This window comes from Arctopsyche grandis, chromosome 3, assembly GCF_051622035.1.
Source record: "Arctopsyche grandis isolate Sample6627 chromosome 3, ASM5162203v2, whole genome shotgun sequence".
Lineage (NCBI taxonomy): Eukaryota > Metazoa > Arthropoda > Insecta > Trichoptera > Hydropsychidae > Arctopsyche > Arctopsyche grandis.
Window position 1 is genome coordinate 24,456,594 of NC_135357.1, and position 16,328 is coordinate 24,472,921.

The window sequence follows — 16,328 nt, forward strand, 5'->3', positions numbered from 1 at the left end:
TACACGAAATTTTTTTACATAGTGAAATACGTATTTTAACCCTTTGAATGCTGACCAACGACGATCGGCTTTTTGCCAACAAGTACATGGGCCTGAAAAACGCCGATAGGCGTTGTATTTTGAGCATGTAAAAAATAGACAAGAATACTACCCGCTAAGCCTTTCGAGGTAGCATTGAAAAAAATGCATTGAACATGGGTCGTGTAATCCGTGTCAATGTTTATAATGACTGGTTTACATCGGAATTTCTGAATTTATAACCATAGAAGAATTTCTCGATGGAAATCTCTAACTGCTGAGTATTTTAGATTGTGAGCATTACATTTAAACAACAATGAAGATGATCGAACTAGTTTTGGAAAAATACATTCATTAATGGACTTCTTTTGTTTATTTTATATTGTTGCAAGATATAATGCAAAGTCTAAACACACTTTTACAAAACTCGAAATCCTCGACGGTAGTGATCTAGGGTTTGTTTGGATTTGCTACAATTTTTATACTTGCTTTCTATTGGGTTTCTAAAGAATTCTAGTTGGAAATTTTCGCCAAATTTTCAACAGAAAAGACGTCATCACTCAAAGGGTTAAACAATATTTAAAATCAATTTTGAAAGAAATTGACTATTACAATAGGAAAATATATTTTTTAATTTTTTAACGTTAATGCCCGATTCACCAGATGCACAAATCTTTTTTATCCACCAATTTGTCTTTCAATAGTGCAATCGTTCGTATATGCCGTATTTACGATAGCTTAGATCATTGTCCTGACCTCTTTAGTGACTCTTTTAGTATTTTTAGGACAAAGTTGAAGAAAATAATATGTGGTTGATTTGCTTCTTCACCCTTATAGTCTTTCTTTTTCTTTTTTACTTTATCTGTATCTTTTTCTTTATCTGTTTCTTTTCTTTTTTTTTAAATCTTGATGTTTTTGTAATTTTACTTTTTTATATCACCATGTGGTGCTCACTGTAAATGGAATATTATATTTTTATTTATGTTTATTATTATTTTTTGTCTCATTATACAACTTTCTATTTATATTTTATTCTGTATGTGTGCCTATTTAAATAAAATAAAAATAAAATAAAATATCTCATTCAGAATTTAGCTAGAAAACTCATAAAGTTGAAATCAGAAGTGAATAAAAGCACTAGTGAAGACAGGAAATGCTAAAATCGGTAGTGAATATCAAACATATGTACGTACAATTAAGGCTACTAGCCAGTGGCGTAGCGAAGGGGGGGGGGGTCCGGGGGGTCTAGACCCCCCCCCCCCCCTTCGCTCCATTGCATCATACACTTCAGTTAGCAGTTAGCTTTACTTTATTTTTATATGTTGTGATTTTATATTAATTAAATATAAATTATATAAATTATCTTGCCTTTTTTCCTGTCAAAACCCCCCCCCCCCTTGACAAAATCCTGGCTACGTCACTGCTACTAGCTATCAAATGACAACTTCTTCAAAATGTTCGCAATCTTAGACGATTACTTTTCACCATCGAACTATCAGAATCGATTTAAATTTCTATCGTTGACCAAACCGTGCAAAATGGCAAAATTTCAAAACGATTGTAAGAATGTAGGATATATTGTCTGACCAATGAACGAAGTGAAATATAGAAGCGCCTTGTAAAAATACCAATGAAGCCATGAAAGATTTTAAACACGAATTTTTATTTATCAAATTTAAAATCCTAGTCGATAAATAACTACACTTCGATTGACAGTTTTACACTAATAATATCAATGGTGGTTAATCATAATTGGGGCCCCGATAAATTGGCCTTTGCTACCAAAATTTACATACAATATTACATATAGTAAATAATTAAAAAAATGGCTTTGTAAAATCCTAATGAAAAACCATATACTGAAAAGCATGGTAATAAACGATGATATGATTTTTTGACTAAAGTGGGAGCCTCAAATTTCAAATGCGCTCGGGGCCTCCTATTTACTTGATCCGCCACTGAAAAATATAAAAAAATAACGACTTTTTTACTATATATACTGAAATCTATACAATTTTTAGAAAATTATTCATGGCCCACTATTCTTATTTTACTTAATCTCCAAAGAAAAACCTTCTTTTAAAAAATCTTGTATCATTGTAGTTTTCTTAATATCGACTTTTCACCTAAAATAAATAAAATCGTACCAGTTGGGAATCAATAAAAAAAATTATCGTGTTAAATTAATTCTGGTCAGGGGAAGCACTGTAGTCGTGGGCCATGCTTGTTACAGATGATGGGCACATTTTGATCAAAAAAACCTTGTAATAAAAATGAAAGCTCTGTGGTATTTATTGCAGAGTATCTTTTATACTCTTGATGGTGCTCTTGTTCACTTACTAATAGCAATATGTATTACATTATAATATTATTATATATTATATATTATTTAATAATATTATTATATATTATATATTATTTAATAATATTATTATATATTATATAAATTAATATATTATATTAATTTACCGTCAATTAGTTTTAATATACTTTTTCAATCTACTAAATGGCCAACAACTGTCATATGGCCAACAGCTGTTTCTCCAATAAATGCTATTTAAATTTACATGAATACAGCGGTCGATAAGCAGCTGTTATCGATAATTTCAATAATTTTTGTAATAATGTAACATTTTTATTACAATATTGACTAAATTCTGTGTAACGATAATATTTTTAATTTCAAATTTACCAATTGAAAATCAAGTGGGTAATAACTAAAGCCCGGACCCTGAGGGGGCCGTTTATTGTTCAAATGTTGTAAATGCATTGTTAAAGGTTTGCCAAACCTTTTTTACAAAGCATTTACAACAATTGAACAATAAACGGCACGCTTCCGGTCCTACCTCTAGTAATAACCAGTCTCCGGCGCATTGATGCGCCGGCTCGAAATAAATAGGTTTCTTTTGTCAATTTCTATTGTTAACCTTTTTTTATGTCTAGACCTAGAGAGCAAAAAAAAAGGTTAATAATAGAAATTGACAATAGGAACCAGTTTCCGCGCCTATCTTTGGTAATAACATATTTATATATATGTGGTAGTGATAAATTGTGGTGGTAGCACTGGAACTGGAAATGGTGGCAAAATAAAAGTCATGTTTGACGTTTCTCAGTAAAAGTAACAGAATGCGGCTGATCCGGCTCACTATGGGTCAGCAGCTAGAGATAGGGTCCCACGGTTGGGGCCCTCTCTTCTCATATATCATCGATTCCATCAAAATCAACAATGATCATGGTAAAATTCGATCTACAGCCGTTATAAAAGTGGTGGATCAAGCCGGCGCTGTCACCGTCATGTTCCAGGGAAATCAAGTAGCCACATTACTTGGCTTGACACCAAAACAGTGGAGTGCTATTGAAGAAATGTCCTCTGCCTGTCAATTATTCTACAGACAATTCCAACATGGACTTAAAAACGGCTTTGCACCACAGCAGGAACTATTCTATTCATTTTGCGAAAATCTACAAAGACGCGAAACACTATTCCTTAAATTTGAAAGAGTGCCCAATGTTCGAAAAGGTGAAGAGACTATACCTTTCTTAAAAGTCTTGCAGTGCTCATTACCAACTCCAGAAATAATGAAACAATTCAAATTCAGCAATACTACCGATTTGATTGAATAACACCCACATAGCATGTAATGAACTTGTCTATATAAATATTTTAATTATATATCTGAATATTTATCTACATTTAAACATATTAAATAATTAGTTTTTTTTATATGTTCATATTTACCTTTACTTTATTTACATCTTTATACTTATTATTGATACAATGTATAATTTACAAAAAAACCTGTTAAAATGAAACATCTTAGCTCATGTGATATTTTATATATTTTTAATTGAAAAACAATTCATTTGATATTTTTATTTATTATGAATAAAATTAATCCACAACAATTACAGTATCCTCTAAAAATGCTTAAGGGGGTATTCTAGTCTTGAAATTTGAAAAAATCGATTTTTTTTTTGTTTCATATTTTCAAAGTTTAAACCTTTAAGAATATGTCCTTAAGAGGATTTTTCAAAATTCAAATTATTTTCGGAGATATAGCTGTTTTAGTGACGTGGCATTTTTTTCTTTTTTTTTCAAACAGTTGCCATTTCGCGAAAAAAAATTTTTTTTTTCCGTGGTATGGACCATAGCGACATTCTTATTAATTTAGAATCTTTTTTTTTTTTTTTCGGATGACGAAGGGTTGGAATCGTGTCAAGATGGAGGCACCCTTTTTTTCACCTCTTTCATTTTTAATGTTTTTTTTTTTCATTTTTGTTATGCATTATTGAAATATTAATAAACATATAGTAAAAAAATGCATACCAAAATTGTTTTTAGTTTTTGTTTTATTGAATTTTAAAAAACGCCCAAAATTTGTCTCTCTAGACTAGAATACCCCCTTAAATTGGCTTCAACGGGTCACAATCATTTGTACTGATCATTATTTGAACCTGCTTATTCAACATTTCTTCCAATTTTGGCGCAAATTTGCTTAGAAAACCACGTTCTGAATTTGAATGATTAGTCAAAATTACAGAGGCACCATTATGTATAGCATCCAACACATCATGATGACTCATCTCACCTAGAATTCATAAAAAATCTTAAACAATTCATAATTATAAAATGGATATTTATGAAATTTATGTATTATATAAATATAAATACCAGTCAAATACAAATCAGCACGGATACTACGTAATAAGGATGAACCAGAGCCAGCACACAAAGCTACGCTTTTAATTTCAGTTGCTAACGACGCCCCTTTCGCCAGAGCCAGTTGCACCCTATCAATGCCTATATGCAATTTCAGCGACTGAATGATTATTTCCAAGGGAGTTGGTTTAACCAAATCACAAATGCTGGAAGATATTGAATAGATTGAAATAAAAATTACAATTACTCGGTAGCAATACAACATTCCATTAGATTTACCGTCCAGGTCCTAAACCAGGAATCCTCCCTTCAGAGATTGGTTGCTTACTATGCTCAGGTAGACATTCAGCAAGCCAATCGTTTACTCCACCCATTACAGAATCCCAACTTGTATGAGGACTGTACAAAGCAATACGTTCCTCCAAGCACCGACTCACAATTCTCTGCTTCCACGTTCTATAATATATGCATGTAAATAAAGGCACATTACTATTATATATTAGGATAATATTAATAGTTCGTAAAAGATGTATACTTTTGAGTGATAGATTTTAGTGCTGAAAATATTGGTGGATGATATGAAATGATCAGCTCTGTATTTTTTTCTACAGCTTCTTCCATGACATTTTCAGTTAAATCGTTTGTTAACAAAATTTTAGTTATCAATCTGAAATAATATTGCAAATTATTTTAAAAAGTTCACTAAGAAAAGTTGTCTCACCTAGCAACAAAGTAAATGGATGTACCTTGGTGTATATGGTTCAATTAGAACGCCGGTATTATCCCACGTTTCTGATAGTGACAAAGGTGCAAACTCTTTTAAGCACTTTATTACACTTTGAAGGGGAAGTCCGGATTGATTATGATTATCAGTCATCTTAATATTGAAACGAGAGCGATATCTTCTAAAAACTATATACCCTTTTCTAAGATGATGCAAAATCATGTATTATCCTATCAATCAGATTAATACAAAACATAAGTAAAATACTAAATACAAAGCATTAAAAAAGGGTAGAAAAAACAATTAAAAAAAACAACTTATGAAAACAATTTATTATTAATATAAAATTATCATATAAACTTCCATACCAAACAAATTTCATCATAGGGGCAAAATATATATAATTCACCTATTAACTAGAATATTTATTGGTTTATTCAAATTTGGTTAGTTATAAGCATACCACAGTATGTACATGTGTTTTCCAATGAAATCACTGTAACTAATCCACGTATGTCCAAATCTTTATTTCTCCATCATCGCTACAGGAAACAAGCTGTTTTGGCTTTTTAGGATTCCATCTAACAGCGTTTACATCTTGAGAATGTGCTCCATGATCAGTGCATATCAACTCAAAGCTTGGATCATGTGGTTTAGAATCGGCTGCTTCTTTAAATATTCTAATGATGTCGTCACCGCAAGCGGTGGCTATCATGTCAGTCTCATGACACCAAGAAATATCATAAACAGTCCTTGTGTGAAAGCCAGATAAAGTACATATGCACTTCCATACCGGCAAATTATCGGGAGTTGCAATACCCTCAGTATTGTTTGGTAAATATTCTCGCCATATTTTAACAGTACAATCATCACTGCAGCTTGCCAGTCGTTCACCGGTTTTATCAAAACATAAACTCCAAACTGTCGATTGGTGGGACTGCAAAGTGCATGCACAAAACCAGTCATTGTCGGAAGGATCTTCTTTGAAAATTTTAATTGTGTTATCGTAAGATGCTGAAGCCAAAAGCTCTTTGGTTGGATGCCAAGCAACCTGTATGAATTATAAAAAATTAACTAAGTAGTGAAAATGGTAGTAGAATTTTATGATATTTTATTCATCGGGGGTGGTCAGCGACCACTAAGATTATAAAACCGATATGATAAATTATTTTTCTAGATTAAAGAATATTGCTATGTTCATGAACGGACTAAGGGCGAAAACACATAGAGATGAACGGAACGGCATGCGGACTTGGCGTTGTTAATTCGTACGATCTTATTATTTCAAGAAGTTTCTCCTACATTTCTTCAAATATGGGATTTTCCATTATCAATCACTGTCAAGCTTATATCAATACAAGGACAAAATATCACCGAAAACACTTCAAAGGGTGATTTTGGGACAGTGTGCCTTGAATATTTGCTAGGCGTACCACATTTTTTTAAAAGCATCGAAAAAAAACCATGTGCCGCGTTCCTTTCTGTGTTATTTCGCCCTAAATGTAAACTTGGACTATAACATATACACTGTGAATGTGAAATGTAACTTCTGATTAAGAATAGGTATGAAAAAAAAATCGAATGACCTTCTTGACGTCTTGTGAATGCGCATTAAGAACGGTAACACACTCATAGTCATTATCGCCTATTACTTCCCACACCCACACAGATTTGTCTCTTGAACAAGTAGCTAATAGTTGGCCAGAAGGAGACCATGCAACACTTTTAACTTCATTTTCGTGTCCTTCCAAAGTAGCATTACATTCGAATTCCCCTAAAATTGTAACAATAATTGAGTGAGAAACAATTCATGTAATTATATATAAAAAATATATTTCTAAAATACCTATTTTTTTATCCCAAATTGCAGTAGTTCCGTCGAAACTTGCAGAAGCTAAGTAATTTCCATTCGGAGACCAGGCAACCTCCCTGATAGTCCTTTGATGTCCATCAGTCAAAATCGTTTTGTTAACCCACGTTTTTCCATCATTACCCCATATTCTGATAGTTTTATCTTCTCCACACGTTGCTAGCATATTACCCGATGGATGCCAAGCCACATTCCAAACTCTACCTTTGTGTCCAGACAGACACTGTTCTAACTGAAGTTTACCCATGTTGGTATTCCGCAGTCAAACCTGCAAAATACCTGTCTATTGAGTGCGCTATCGATTAAATTGATTATTTATAAAAAAGTATTTGAATATCTAATTCATAATGAAACGTATACAAGTCTACAAACTGCATTTAGTATTGATCAAACTAGAAATACGTAAATATTTTAATATAAGTTTGACTTTGGAAAAGATACGCTTCAATAGACTTGATATTTAGCAAATTCGAAAGGAAATTAATGAATATAAAAGCAAAATAAAAACTGAGCAATGTTACCATTGGATTGTCAATACTTTTCTATAAAATGTGACCGACACGATTGTATGTTGTTTTATTGTTTTATGATCGAATAAATATAATTACGCATTTCATTTAATTACGTATATGTTCACAAATTTATTACAAAAATACCACATTTTAAGCACGTCATATAACCTCAAAAAATCATAAAAACCAATGGCAAATGCATAAAAATAGCATTTCGAAATAATTAAAAATAATATTATTACAAAATCAAGAAATACTTGCAGAGCAGAAACCCCAAACGCAGGTGTCAAAATTGCTGACAAAGATGCTTAATAGCAGAAATTACAACCATATGCTATTTGTATTTTTATATAAAAAATACGGTTCGGTGATTACTGGTCACAAAGTCACTAAAATCTCTATAACGGAACATCTGGTATCCGAAAAGTCCATCATAATAATGATAACTATCATACTAACGAGAATTTGAGTGCCAAATATTGCATATTCGCAATTTTAATGGCAAAAATTTTCTTTGTGACCACCGCAATGTGACTAATAATCCAATTACCAAAAAATACATGAACCTAAATGGTATCTCCAAAATGGTTCACACCCATGTGTTGGGATTAATCAAATGCCAAAACATTGCATAAAATCCAATATAACTTGGAGAGACAAGAAATAAAAAGCATGCGTAAGAAATATAACTCGAGTAATTGATAAAATTGAGTAAGTAAACAGTTTTAAATTTAAATAAATGAGTCATGTTTGGGTTACTGGAGTAATTTACAAAAGATAGATTAGAGAAGTATTCGAATGGCATTCAAGAGCAGTGGCGTAGTGAAGGGGGGGGTCCGGGGGGTCTGGACCCCCCCCCCTTGGCGGAGCGTGGTCGGTGGCAAAATATCCCACTCCTGTCGCAATTGATTGTTTGTACCATTTTTGGTTATTTTTTTTATCACAAATCCATGACAGATTTTTAGGACACAAACATATACTTGAAAATTTCCAATGTTGGCTTCCTGATGGAAAAAGCTCTCAACCATGTTTTAGAAGTGTTTTAAAAAATAAGATTTTGTGGGAAATTTACAACCAAGATGTATTTTGTGGGCCTTGCATTCTAACTGGAGAGTTGGAAATGTGGTGGCAATATATAAGTACTGGTGAAAATCGACCAAAAAATTGACTAGCTGCAATTGCAATTTGCAATCCTTCAATATTCCCCAATATTTACATACTTCTAAAAATTCTAGCAACACTTCCAGTGACATCAGCCACAAGTGAACGGAGCTTTTCCACACTACTTGCTTTATTAAATATTCATAGGGATATGAATGTTAGTGCACAAAAAATATTAGATATGTTAATATGTTATACGCGAAGATTGGATCTGTGAATTTCGTACGTTTTTTAAATTATTCATTATTTTTATTTTATTTGAATTTTTTTCATACCATATTTTTATTACCTATTTACTTTATTTTTATATGTTGTGATTTTATATTAATTAAATATAAATTATCTTGCCTTTTTTCCTATCAAACCCCCCCCCCCCCCCCCTTGACAAAATCCTGGCTACGCAACTGTTCAAGAGAATGTATAAAGATATGAGGAAAACCACACGTAAAATGGGTGAATAATGTAAAGTGGGCTCTTCACTCGCATCGTTTGCGGCCGCGAACACCGTGTGTGTGAGTCGAAATATGAGTGTGTGCGTTTTGCGAGTTGATTTCGCGCGTTATTCCTTTCCCCGTTTTTTGTCCCACGAGAGAGGGTTCCCGAACGTTCACGAACGCATCCAACGCGCGTTCGCGAATTGATTTCAACGGGTGGTTTCGAAAAGGAATTGAAACTCGAATAAAAATAAAGTTAAAGATATTGAATCGACTGGTTTCGGAAAGAAATTGATGCACGAATTAGAAATTACGAATTACAAATTGCGAAGTGATTACAAAATGCGAAGTGATTACGTTTTGTGCAACGCCGACGCCCCAACGCCTTTGCCCCCAGCGCCCCCGATGCCTCTGGCACCCCGGGGCCTTTGCCCCCGATGCTTTCGGCACCCCGGGGACTTCGCCCCCGGCGCCTCCGACGTTCAAGGGCCTTCGTCCCCAGCGCTACCGACGCCTCCGGTGCCCCCAGCGCCCCCGGCACCCTTGGGCCTTCGCCCTCGGCGCCTCCGACGCCCCGGGGCGTCGTTTTCAAAAAAATGAAAAAAAAATGAAAAATATGAAAAAAATGAAATTATGAAAAATCTCAAAAAAATGAAAAATATGAAAAAAAAAATGAAAATATGAAAAATATGAAAAAATGAAAATATGAAAATATGAAAATATGAAAATATGAAAACATGAAAATATGAAAATATGAAAAAAATGAAAAATATGAAAAAAAAAATGAAAAATATGAAAAAAATGAAATAATGAAAAATCTCAAAAAAATGAAAAATATGAAAAAAATGAAATTATGAAAAATCTCAAAAAAATGAAAAATATGAAAAAAAAAATGAAAATATGAAAAATATGAAAAAATGAAAATATGAAAAATATGAAAATATGAAAATATGAAAATATGAAAATATGAAAATATGAAAACATGAAAATATGAAAATATGAAAAAAATGAAAAATATGAAAAAAAAAATGAAAAATATGAAAAAAATGAAATAATGAAAAATCTCAAAAAAATGAAAAATATGAAAAAAAAATGAAAATATGAAAAATATGAAAAATATGAAAAATATGAAAAAATGAAAAAATGAAAATAAGAAAATATGAAAACATGAAAATATGAAAATATGAAAAAAATGAAAAAAAAAATGAAAAATATGAAAAAAATGAAATTATGAAAAATCTCAAAAAAATGAAAAATATGAAAAAAAAAATGAAAATATGAAAAATATGAAAAAATGAAAATATGAAAATATGAAAACATGAAAATATGAAAATATGAAAAAAATGAAAAATATGAAAAAAAAAATGAAAATATGAAAAATGTGAAAAATATAAAAAATATGAAAAAAATGAAAATATGTAAATTTTGGAAAAAAAATAATTGGTTCCCCATACTGGTTGATGGTTGATAGTCCGTCACATACAAATATATATATTTAGCGACAGTCGGTTTAAATATGTATATGGTTTGCCTATGATGCAATGGACTCTTTTCTTGGGAAAGGAGTATGTAGTACGAATAAAAATACAATTAATTCTGTAAGTATATTTATTTATTTATCTACAGAATACTATATTTACAAAATATTGCCATTCTCTGTGTGTGAGTGTGTAAGTGTTTGCGTTTCGCGGCTGGAGGCCTGCCCCATTTTTGGCGGGGAACTTCGAAAATGCAACACTTCCAGTAGCGTAGTTACCATTGTGCACAAATCATACAAAGCATACGACCCATGCTCGATATGAAACAATTTCACCGTACACCACTGCTATAAACTTAGTAGGCGTGGCAAGTAGGCGTGTCAATAACAAATCAGGCGTGTAGCCCTCGAGTAGAAACATCGATTGCAGAAAAGAGATCTTACTTTAAAGTTTAGACGAAGCCACTTTGGTGTTTGATCGTATATATGAGAATGTTAATAAATTACGAAATAAAATCAGAAGCGAACAACCTGGCCAGGAAGTGGGGAGAAATTTTTGCATCAGGGCCCAAAATTCTAGCTACGCCACTGGCACGAATAAAGTAAAAATATGTTAGTAAAAAAATGTCACTACACTCGCAGATTCGCGGCGCGATTTCGCGCCGTGTTCGCACGCGAGTGAAGAGCCCGCATAAAGAAAATGTATACATAGAAGGATAGGTTTTACTCAAGAACGGAAATGAATAACGTGTGAAAAGAAGTTGTCATTCGGCAATGAATAGTGAATGCCTGCAAATGTTAAATGTTCAAACCATTTAAGTGTTAAAAATATGTTAAACTGTTACCTATAAAGATCCTAGAGTTAGACAGAAAGTATAAGAAAGCCTAGTGTGTAATGGTCGTAATCGACGCATTTAGATCTGGATCAAAACAACTTAACTGTCATATTAAGGCCATTCTCAGTCCACCTTTCACAATTCACAAGCTATTTACATTTTGTGGTATTTGGAGCCTTTGAATATCATTGTTTGCTTTCAAACCGTGTCGTTACACACCCAAGATACAGGTGGAAAAGTAATTATGTATGTTCTAACGTTAGTAATGACACTTTGATTATCCACTGTTCTATCAGAACTAGATATCTAGATTATACATTTTATTTACTAAATTTTTATAAATAAAAACGTGTAAATGATTTAAAATTCATTGTATCAAATTAAATAATGCAAATGTTGCAATATATTTACATATGTGAAAATAATATCATGTTTTCAGATGAATTGACAGCCTGGCATAATTTAGTATAACATATTATCTAAAATCAAAATGTCCGTGGTCAGTCCAGTTTGTCCAAAATCATTTTCTGGGAATATAAATGGAAGCGTGTCAACCTCAACATCACCACCTGAAACCCGACCCTATATGTGTAAAAATTATTCACAAAAACTAATTTCGAATTTGAATTCACTTCGCAAATCTTGTAAATTATGTGATATCGAACTTGTCTCTGGAGACGTTACAGTGAAGGTATAAAATGTGTACAATATTCTGATTATCTTTTGTGCGTATTTATATTGTATTCTGTCATTGTGTTCCTGCTTTTAGGCTCATCGATCCGTTTTGTCTGCTGGCAGTGCATATTTTTCAGCTATGTTTAGTGCTGGTTTATCCGAAGATCAGAAACGTACAGTTGCGTTACCTGCAATTCCTCCACAAGCATTAACTATAATTATTGACTTCATTTATACAGGTATTGCGAGGTTTTATGTGTTCATGTAGTCTCAATTTCGTTTGCATTTAATCATATTTTATTTCTCTTTAACAAGGCCAAGTTCAGTTATCTTGTAATACAGTACAAGAAGTTCTTGCTGCTGCCGATATGCTTCAGCTACGAGATTTAGTCTCAGGTTGTTGTGAATTTTTGATCAGAGAACTGCATCCTTCAAATGCTGTTGGCATCTTTTCGTAATATATACATTTTTATAATTAATATATTTACCTACACATTTTATTGTGATACTATAATTATTTATGTATCACATTGAGTTCTTAGAATGCAAAGGTGTTAACTCTTAAATTTGATTAAATTAAGTTATTGATGTGGTTTGGTTCCTGTTTTTATATTCTATCAAGAGCATATTACAAATCACGTATACAAACCATCTATTGAAATTTCTAACGATAAAACACTGGTAGAAAATAAGAACTAAAAGAACTTCAATTGAAAAACAATTGACAGGAGTGAAGCATGATTAATTATTATTTTTATGTTTAGTCTACCTGATTTACTACAATCTTTAAAACGTTGCCCCGAATAATTAGCTATTGTAGAGTGTTCTCCTTTGCACTCTAAAAACGCAATGTGTCAGGTTTGTGAATGTTGATACATACATATGTATATTACAATTGAATGTATCGTTTCTTCAGATTTGCAGAAGCTCATAGTTGTGCTGAATTGATTCAAGCTTCTTTGGAACACATTTATTGGAATTTCGCACAAGTAAGCACAGAAGATGAGTTATTAGAATTATCTGCACCATCTCTAGCTTCCATATTGCAATCTGATTTTCTTCGAGTTGATTCAGAATCTCAGGTTATTATGATGTTAATTATAAAATAATTTCCCATTGAAACAAATAATGTCTGAAAGTTTTCTATTGTGTATAAAATATGTTCTCTGTTTTAGGTTTTAGAAGCAGCTTTGAGATGGATAGAACATCAACCATCTGAAAGACGAAGACACGTTTTTGAAATTCTTAGCAACGTACGGCTATCTTTATTAGGGGCACCTGCCTTAGACCAAGCTTTGAGCTATTGTTGTGATGCATCCTTACGTGTAGCTTTGAGAAATCATCGTGCAGATTTAGTAAATATTAGATTTACATTTTTGATATAAATTGACTTTTATTTTATTTGATATGTTGTATTTTATAACAATTTAACATTTTATTTCATACATGTGATGAAAAAAAATGTCTTCAAATATTAAATACACTGTTTCTTTTGTAATCTATACATATATTTTTATTAACAGGTCTCTAGAAAGGGTGCTTTAGTGTCACTGACAGCAATACCCCGCTTAAGAGCACGCCGTCGAGTATTATTATTAGGAGGCTCTCGTCGAGAACCTCCACATGGTGCTCACAGAGCTGCAGATACTATATTTAATTCAGTATTAAGATTTGACCCAGAAACATGGTACATAATATCATTTTGAATCATACAAAAATTTATGATTGTTTTAAATTAATAAATATATTCTAAAATGTTTCCATTTACAATTTAGGAAGTGGATGGAAGTATCTTCAATGAGCACCGGAAGGATTTTACCGGGAGTGGCGACTTTAGGAGGTTTAGTTTATGTTGTTGGTGGTGAACACGGAAGTCAAATTCTCGCTGACGGCGAAATATACTGTCCTGAAGTATTTATAAATTATTAATCATACATTGTTACAAATAAAAATTTTAACGGATATTAATTGATTATACTAAATTTTAGACTGATACTTGGACAAGTATGGCTCCAATGTCAGTAGCTAGATGCGAATTTGGATTGACAGCTTGGAGAGGAGCGTTGTACGCTTTGGGTGGTTGGGTGGGTGAAGACATTGGTGCGTCTGTGGAGTGTTACGATCCAGCAAACTCCAGCTGGACGAGCGAAGGTTCAATGCCAGAACCCCGATTTAGCATGGGAATTGTTACTTATGATGGTTTGTCAATTACGATGAATTCGTTTGATTGGAAATGTTACTTATTTGATTATTAAATTTAATGTGTGCATACTTAGGTCTGATTTACGTAGTCGGTGGATGTACACATGCAGAGAGACATTTAAAAGAGCTATTGTCGTACAATCCAGTTACTGGAGATTGGCGATACTTGGCACCGATGTCTGAAGCACGGTCTCAAGCTGGAGTAGCAGTGTTAGAAGGTTTTCTTTATGTAGTTGGTGGCAACAGTAAAACTCAAGAAGTATTATCGAGTGTGGAGCGATACAATTTTGATGAAGTAAATATTTCTTATTAAATATTCGTTGTGTAAAATCAATGTTCGATTTTTTTTCTTTAATAAATAAAAGGGTATAGAATTAAAAACAGATTAATCAAATTTTTTTTACAAATGACGCAATTATATTTTGTTATTATACTAGGATTTTAATTCTATACCTCTTATATGAAGTAATTATAGATATGTAAGTATTTTTTCATAATAAAAATGTTTATAATTTAGTATCAAATAATTTCTAGGATGCGTGGTCTATTGTTTCCTCCATGTCTGTGGGCAGAGCTAGTCCGGCTGTGGCTGCAATTGAAGGTATGCTGCTTGTGGCTGGTGGTGATCAGGCGTATGAGGCTAGTTTTTACAGAGCTCGTTCTACAATGGCTTCTGTAGAACTGTATGATCCTCGTTCTAACGCCTGGTGCGTAGCGCCATCGTTGCCCGAAAGTCGCTCTGAAGCAGGAACAGCTGTGCTTTGACTAGTTTTACTTTTTCATTCGTTTTTATTTGTCATTTATAAATCAGATCTATACATCCAACTTGATATGTTATATAGAAGTTTAAACATACGCATGTTTTTGTCATTGTGACCTGAATTGTTAGGTTACAATTTTACATACAATAATCATGTATCAAAAATATCGCGTAAAATGTTTCATTTATCATATCTATTGGAAAACAGCATATTCACACACTATAATGACAGTACTAAATATTCATTGATTAATATAGTAACCAAATAGACAGATACAATTTCAACATAGCTTATTGTTCTCGTTAACGATTTGAAAACTGTTTTTTTTTTTTTTTTGTGAAAGCGGGGAGGGGGGGGGAGTCAACTCAAATTTTGACAGAAAATTGCGTTGTCTCCAGAAATATTTGTGTGTGCAAAATTTCAAATAAATTAAGACTCAATGTAAGTGGGTCAAAAATTGATTAGTTTTTTTCGTAAAGTAGTATGATTTATAAATTAATTTTATTTTGTCTCATAGCATCAATTGATAGTGGGATTTTATAATGTGTTTTTAAATATAGAATCTCAAATAGTTCTAATTTTTAAGTCTTAAAATTATTTGGTATGACGGGTGTATAATATATTCTTTGATGTACAAGTTTTCACATGAAAAAAAGGACCTTAAGGGCGATTTAACACTTTTGTATGCAGCTAAAAGATGTAGCTTTCAAATAATTTATTCAACAATAAAAATATTCTTTAAAGTACATATTTAATTTACTTTAAATTTTTTTAATCAAATGAAATAATAACTATACTTGATGAGTGTTTCATATATAGAAAAATTAATTAAACATTTCTGCCGTCCTATAATCAGAAAATTCGAAGTATGCATGTGAACTCAAAACATTAAATATCCATCATAATTAACAGAATATATTTATATTAATTACTATATAATCTTAATAATCTTTTTTTGAAATGTCATGAAAATTAGGCTAAATTTTTATTGTAAGACT

At 32.2% G+C, this 16,328-nt stretch overlaps 3 protein-coding genes across 7 annotated transcripts; 1 reads left to right on the forward strand and 2 right to left on the reverse strand.

Annotated features, from left to right (window-relative positions):
- Positions 1-3,841: 3,841 nt before the first annotated feature.
- Positions 3,842-8,184, reverse strand: LOC143923225 (NIF3-like protein 1). 3 transcript variants are annotated; one of them, XM_077446786.1, is made up of 6 exons: positions 8,046-8,184; positions 5,425-5,632; positions 5,214-5,345; positions 4,958-5,134; positions 4,691-4,884; positions 3,842-4,607 (listed from the first exon to the last, which is right to left on the reverse strand). In XM_077446786.1, the coding sequence occupies exons 2-6, from the start codon at positions 5,622-5,624 to the stop codon at positions 4,423-4,425; spliced, it is 888 nt and encodes a 295-aa protein (XP_077302912.1). In that variant the 5' UTR covers positions 5,625-5,632; positions 8,046-8,184; the 3' UTR covers positions 3,842-4,422. The 3 variants fall into 3 exon arrangements, with proteins under 3 accessions (XP_077302912.1, XP_077302911.1, XP_077302913.1); XM_077446785.1 differs by having other exon boundaries at positions 8,042-8,094; XM_077446787.1 differs by having other exon boundaries at positions 8,027-8,094.
- Ciao1 (cytosolic iron-sulfur assembly component 1) lies at positions 5,425-8,137 on the reverse strand. 3 transcript variants are annotated; one of them, XM_077446782.1, is made up of 4 exons: positions 8,042-8,137; positions 7,249-7,540; positions 6,989-7,176; positions 5,425-6,453 (listed from the first exon to the last, which is right to left on the reverse strand). In XM_077446782.1, exons 2-4 carry the CDS (start codon positions 7,517-7,519, stop codon positions 5,905-5,907), a joined length of 1,008 nt encoding a protein of 335 aa, XP_077302908.1. In that variant the 5' UTR covers positions 7,520-7,540; positions 8,042-8,137; the 3' UTR covers positions 5,425-5,904. The 3 variants fall into 3 exon arrangements, with proteins under 3 accessions (XP_077302908.1, XP_077302909.1, XP_077302910.1); XM_077446783.1 differs by having other exon boundaries at positions 7,249-7,551; positions 8,042-8,120; XM_077446784.1 differs by having other exon boundaries at positions 5,626-6,453; positions 8,027-8,115.
- A 3,582-nt stretch (positions 8,185-11,766) lies between the features above and the next one.
- LOC143909247 (actin-binding protein IPP) lies at positions 11,767-16,075 on the forward strand. The gene is made up of 11 exons (XM_077427155.1): positions 11,767-11,938; positions 12,132-12,383; positions 12,462-12,606; positions 12,683-12,821; positions 13,284-13,449; positions 13,543-13,722; positions 13,891-14,054; positions 14,143-14,278; positions 14,356-14,566; positions 14,644-14,864; positions 15,104-16,075. Exons 2-11 carry the CDS (start codon positions 12,183-12,185, stop codon positions 15,332-15,334), a joined length of 1,794 nt encoding a protein of 597 aa, XP_077283281.1. The 5' UTR covers positions 11,767-11,938; positions 12,132-12,182; the 3' UTR covers positions 15,335-16,075.
- Positions 16,076-16,328: the final 253 nt, after the last annotated feature.

Excerpts from the sequence above, each read along its gene's own strand:
- LOC143923225 (XM_077446786.1), bottom strand. The coding sequence starts at position 5,624 with ATGATTTTGCATCATCTTAGAAAAGGGTATATAGTTTTTAGAAGATAT. Across the intron at positions 5,346-5,424 it reads ATTGAACCATATACACCAAG|ATTGATAACTAAAATTTTGT; the intron begins GTACATCCATTT and ends ATATTATTTCAG. Across the intron at positions 4,885-4,957 it reads CCTGGTTTAGGACCTGGACG|CATTTGTGATTTGGTTAAAC; the intron begins GTAAATCTAATG and ends AATATCTTCCAG.
- Ciao1 (XM_077446782.1), bottom strand. The coding sequence starts at position 7,519 with ATGGGTAAACTTCAGTTAGAACAGTGTCTGTCTGGACACAAAGGTAGA. Across the intron at positions 7,177-7,248 it reads AATTTGGGATAAAAAAATAG|GGGAATTCGAATGTAATGCT; the intron begins GTATTTTAGAAA and ends TTACAATTTTAG. Across the intron at positions 6,454-6,988 it reads ATTCACAAGACGTCAAGAAG|GTTGCTTGGCATCCAACCAA; the intron begins GTCATTCGATTT and ends TAATTCATACAG.
- LOC143909247 (XM_077427155.1), top strand. The coding sequence starts at position 12,183 with ATGTCCGTGGTCAGTCCAGTTTGTCCAAAATCATTTTCTGGGAATATA. Across the intron at positions 14,567-14,643 it reads GGGAATTGTTACTTATGATG|GTCTGATTTACGTAGTCGGT; the intron begins GTTTGTCAATTA and ends GTGCATACTTAG. Across the intron at positions 14,865-15,103 it reads AGCGATACAATTTTGATGAA|GATGCGTGGTCTATTGTTTC; the intron begins GTAAATATTTCT and ends AATAATTTCTAG.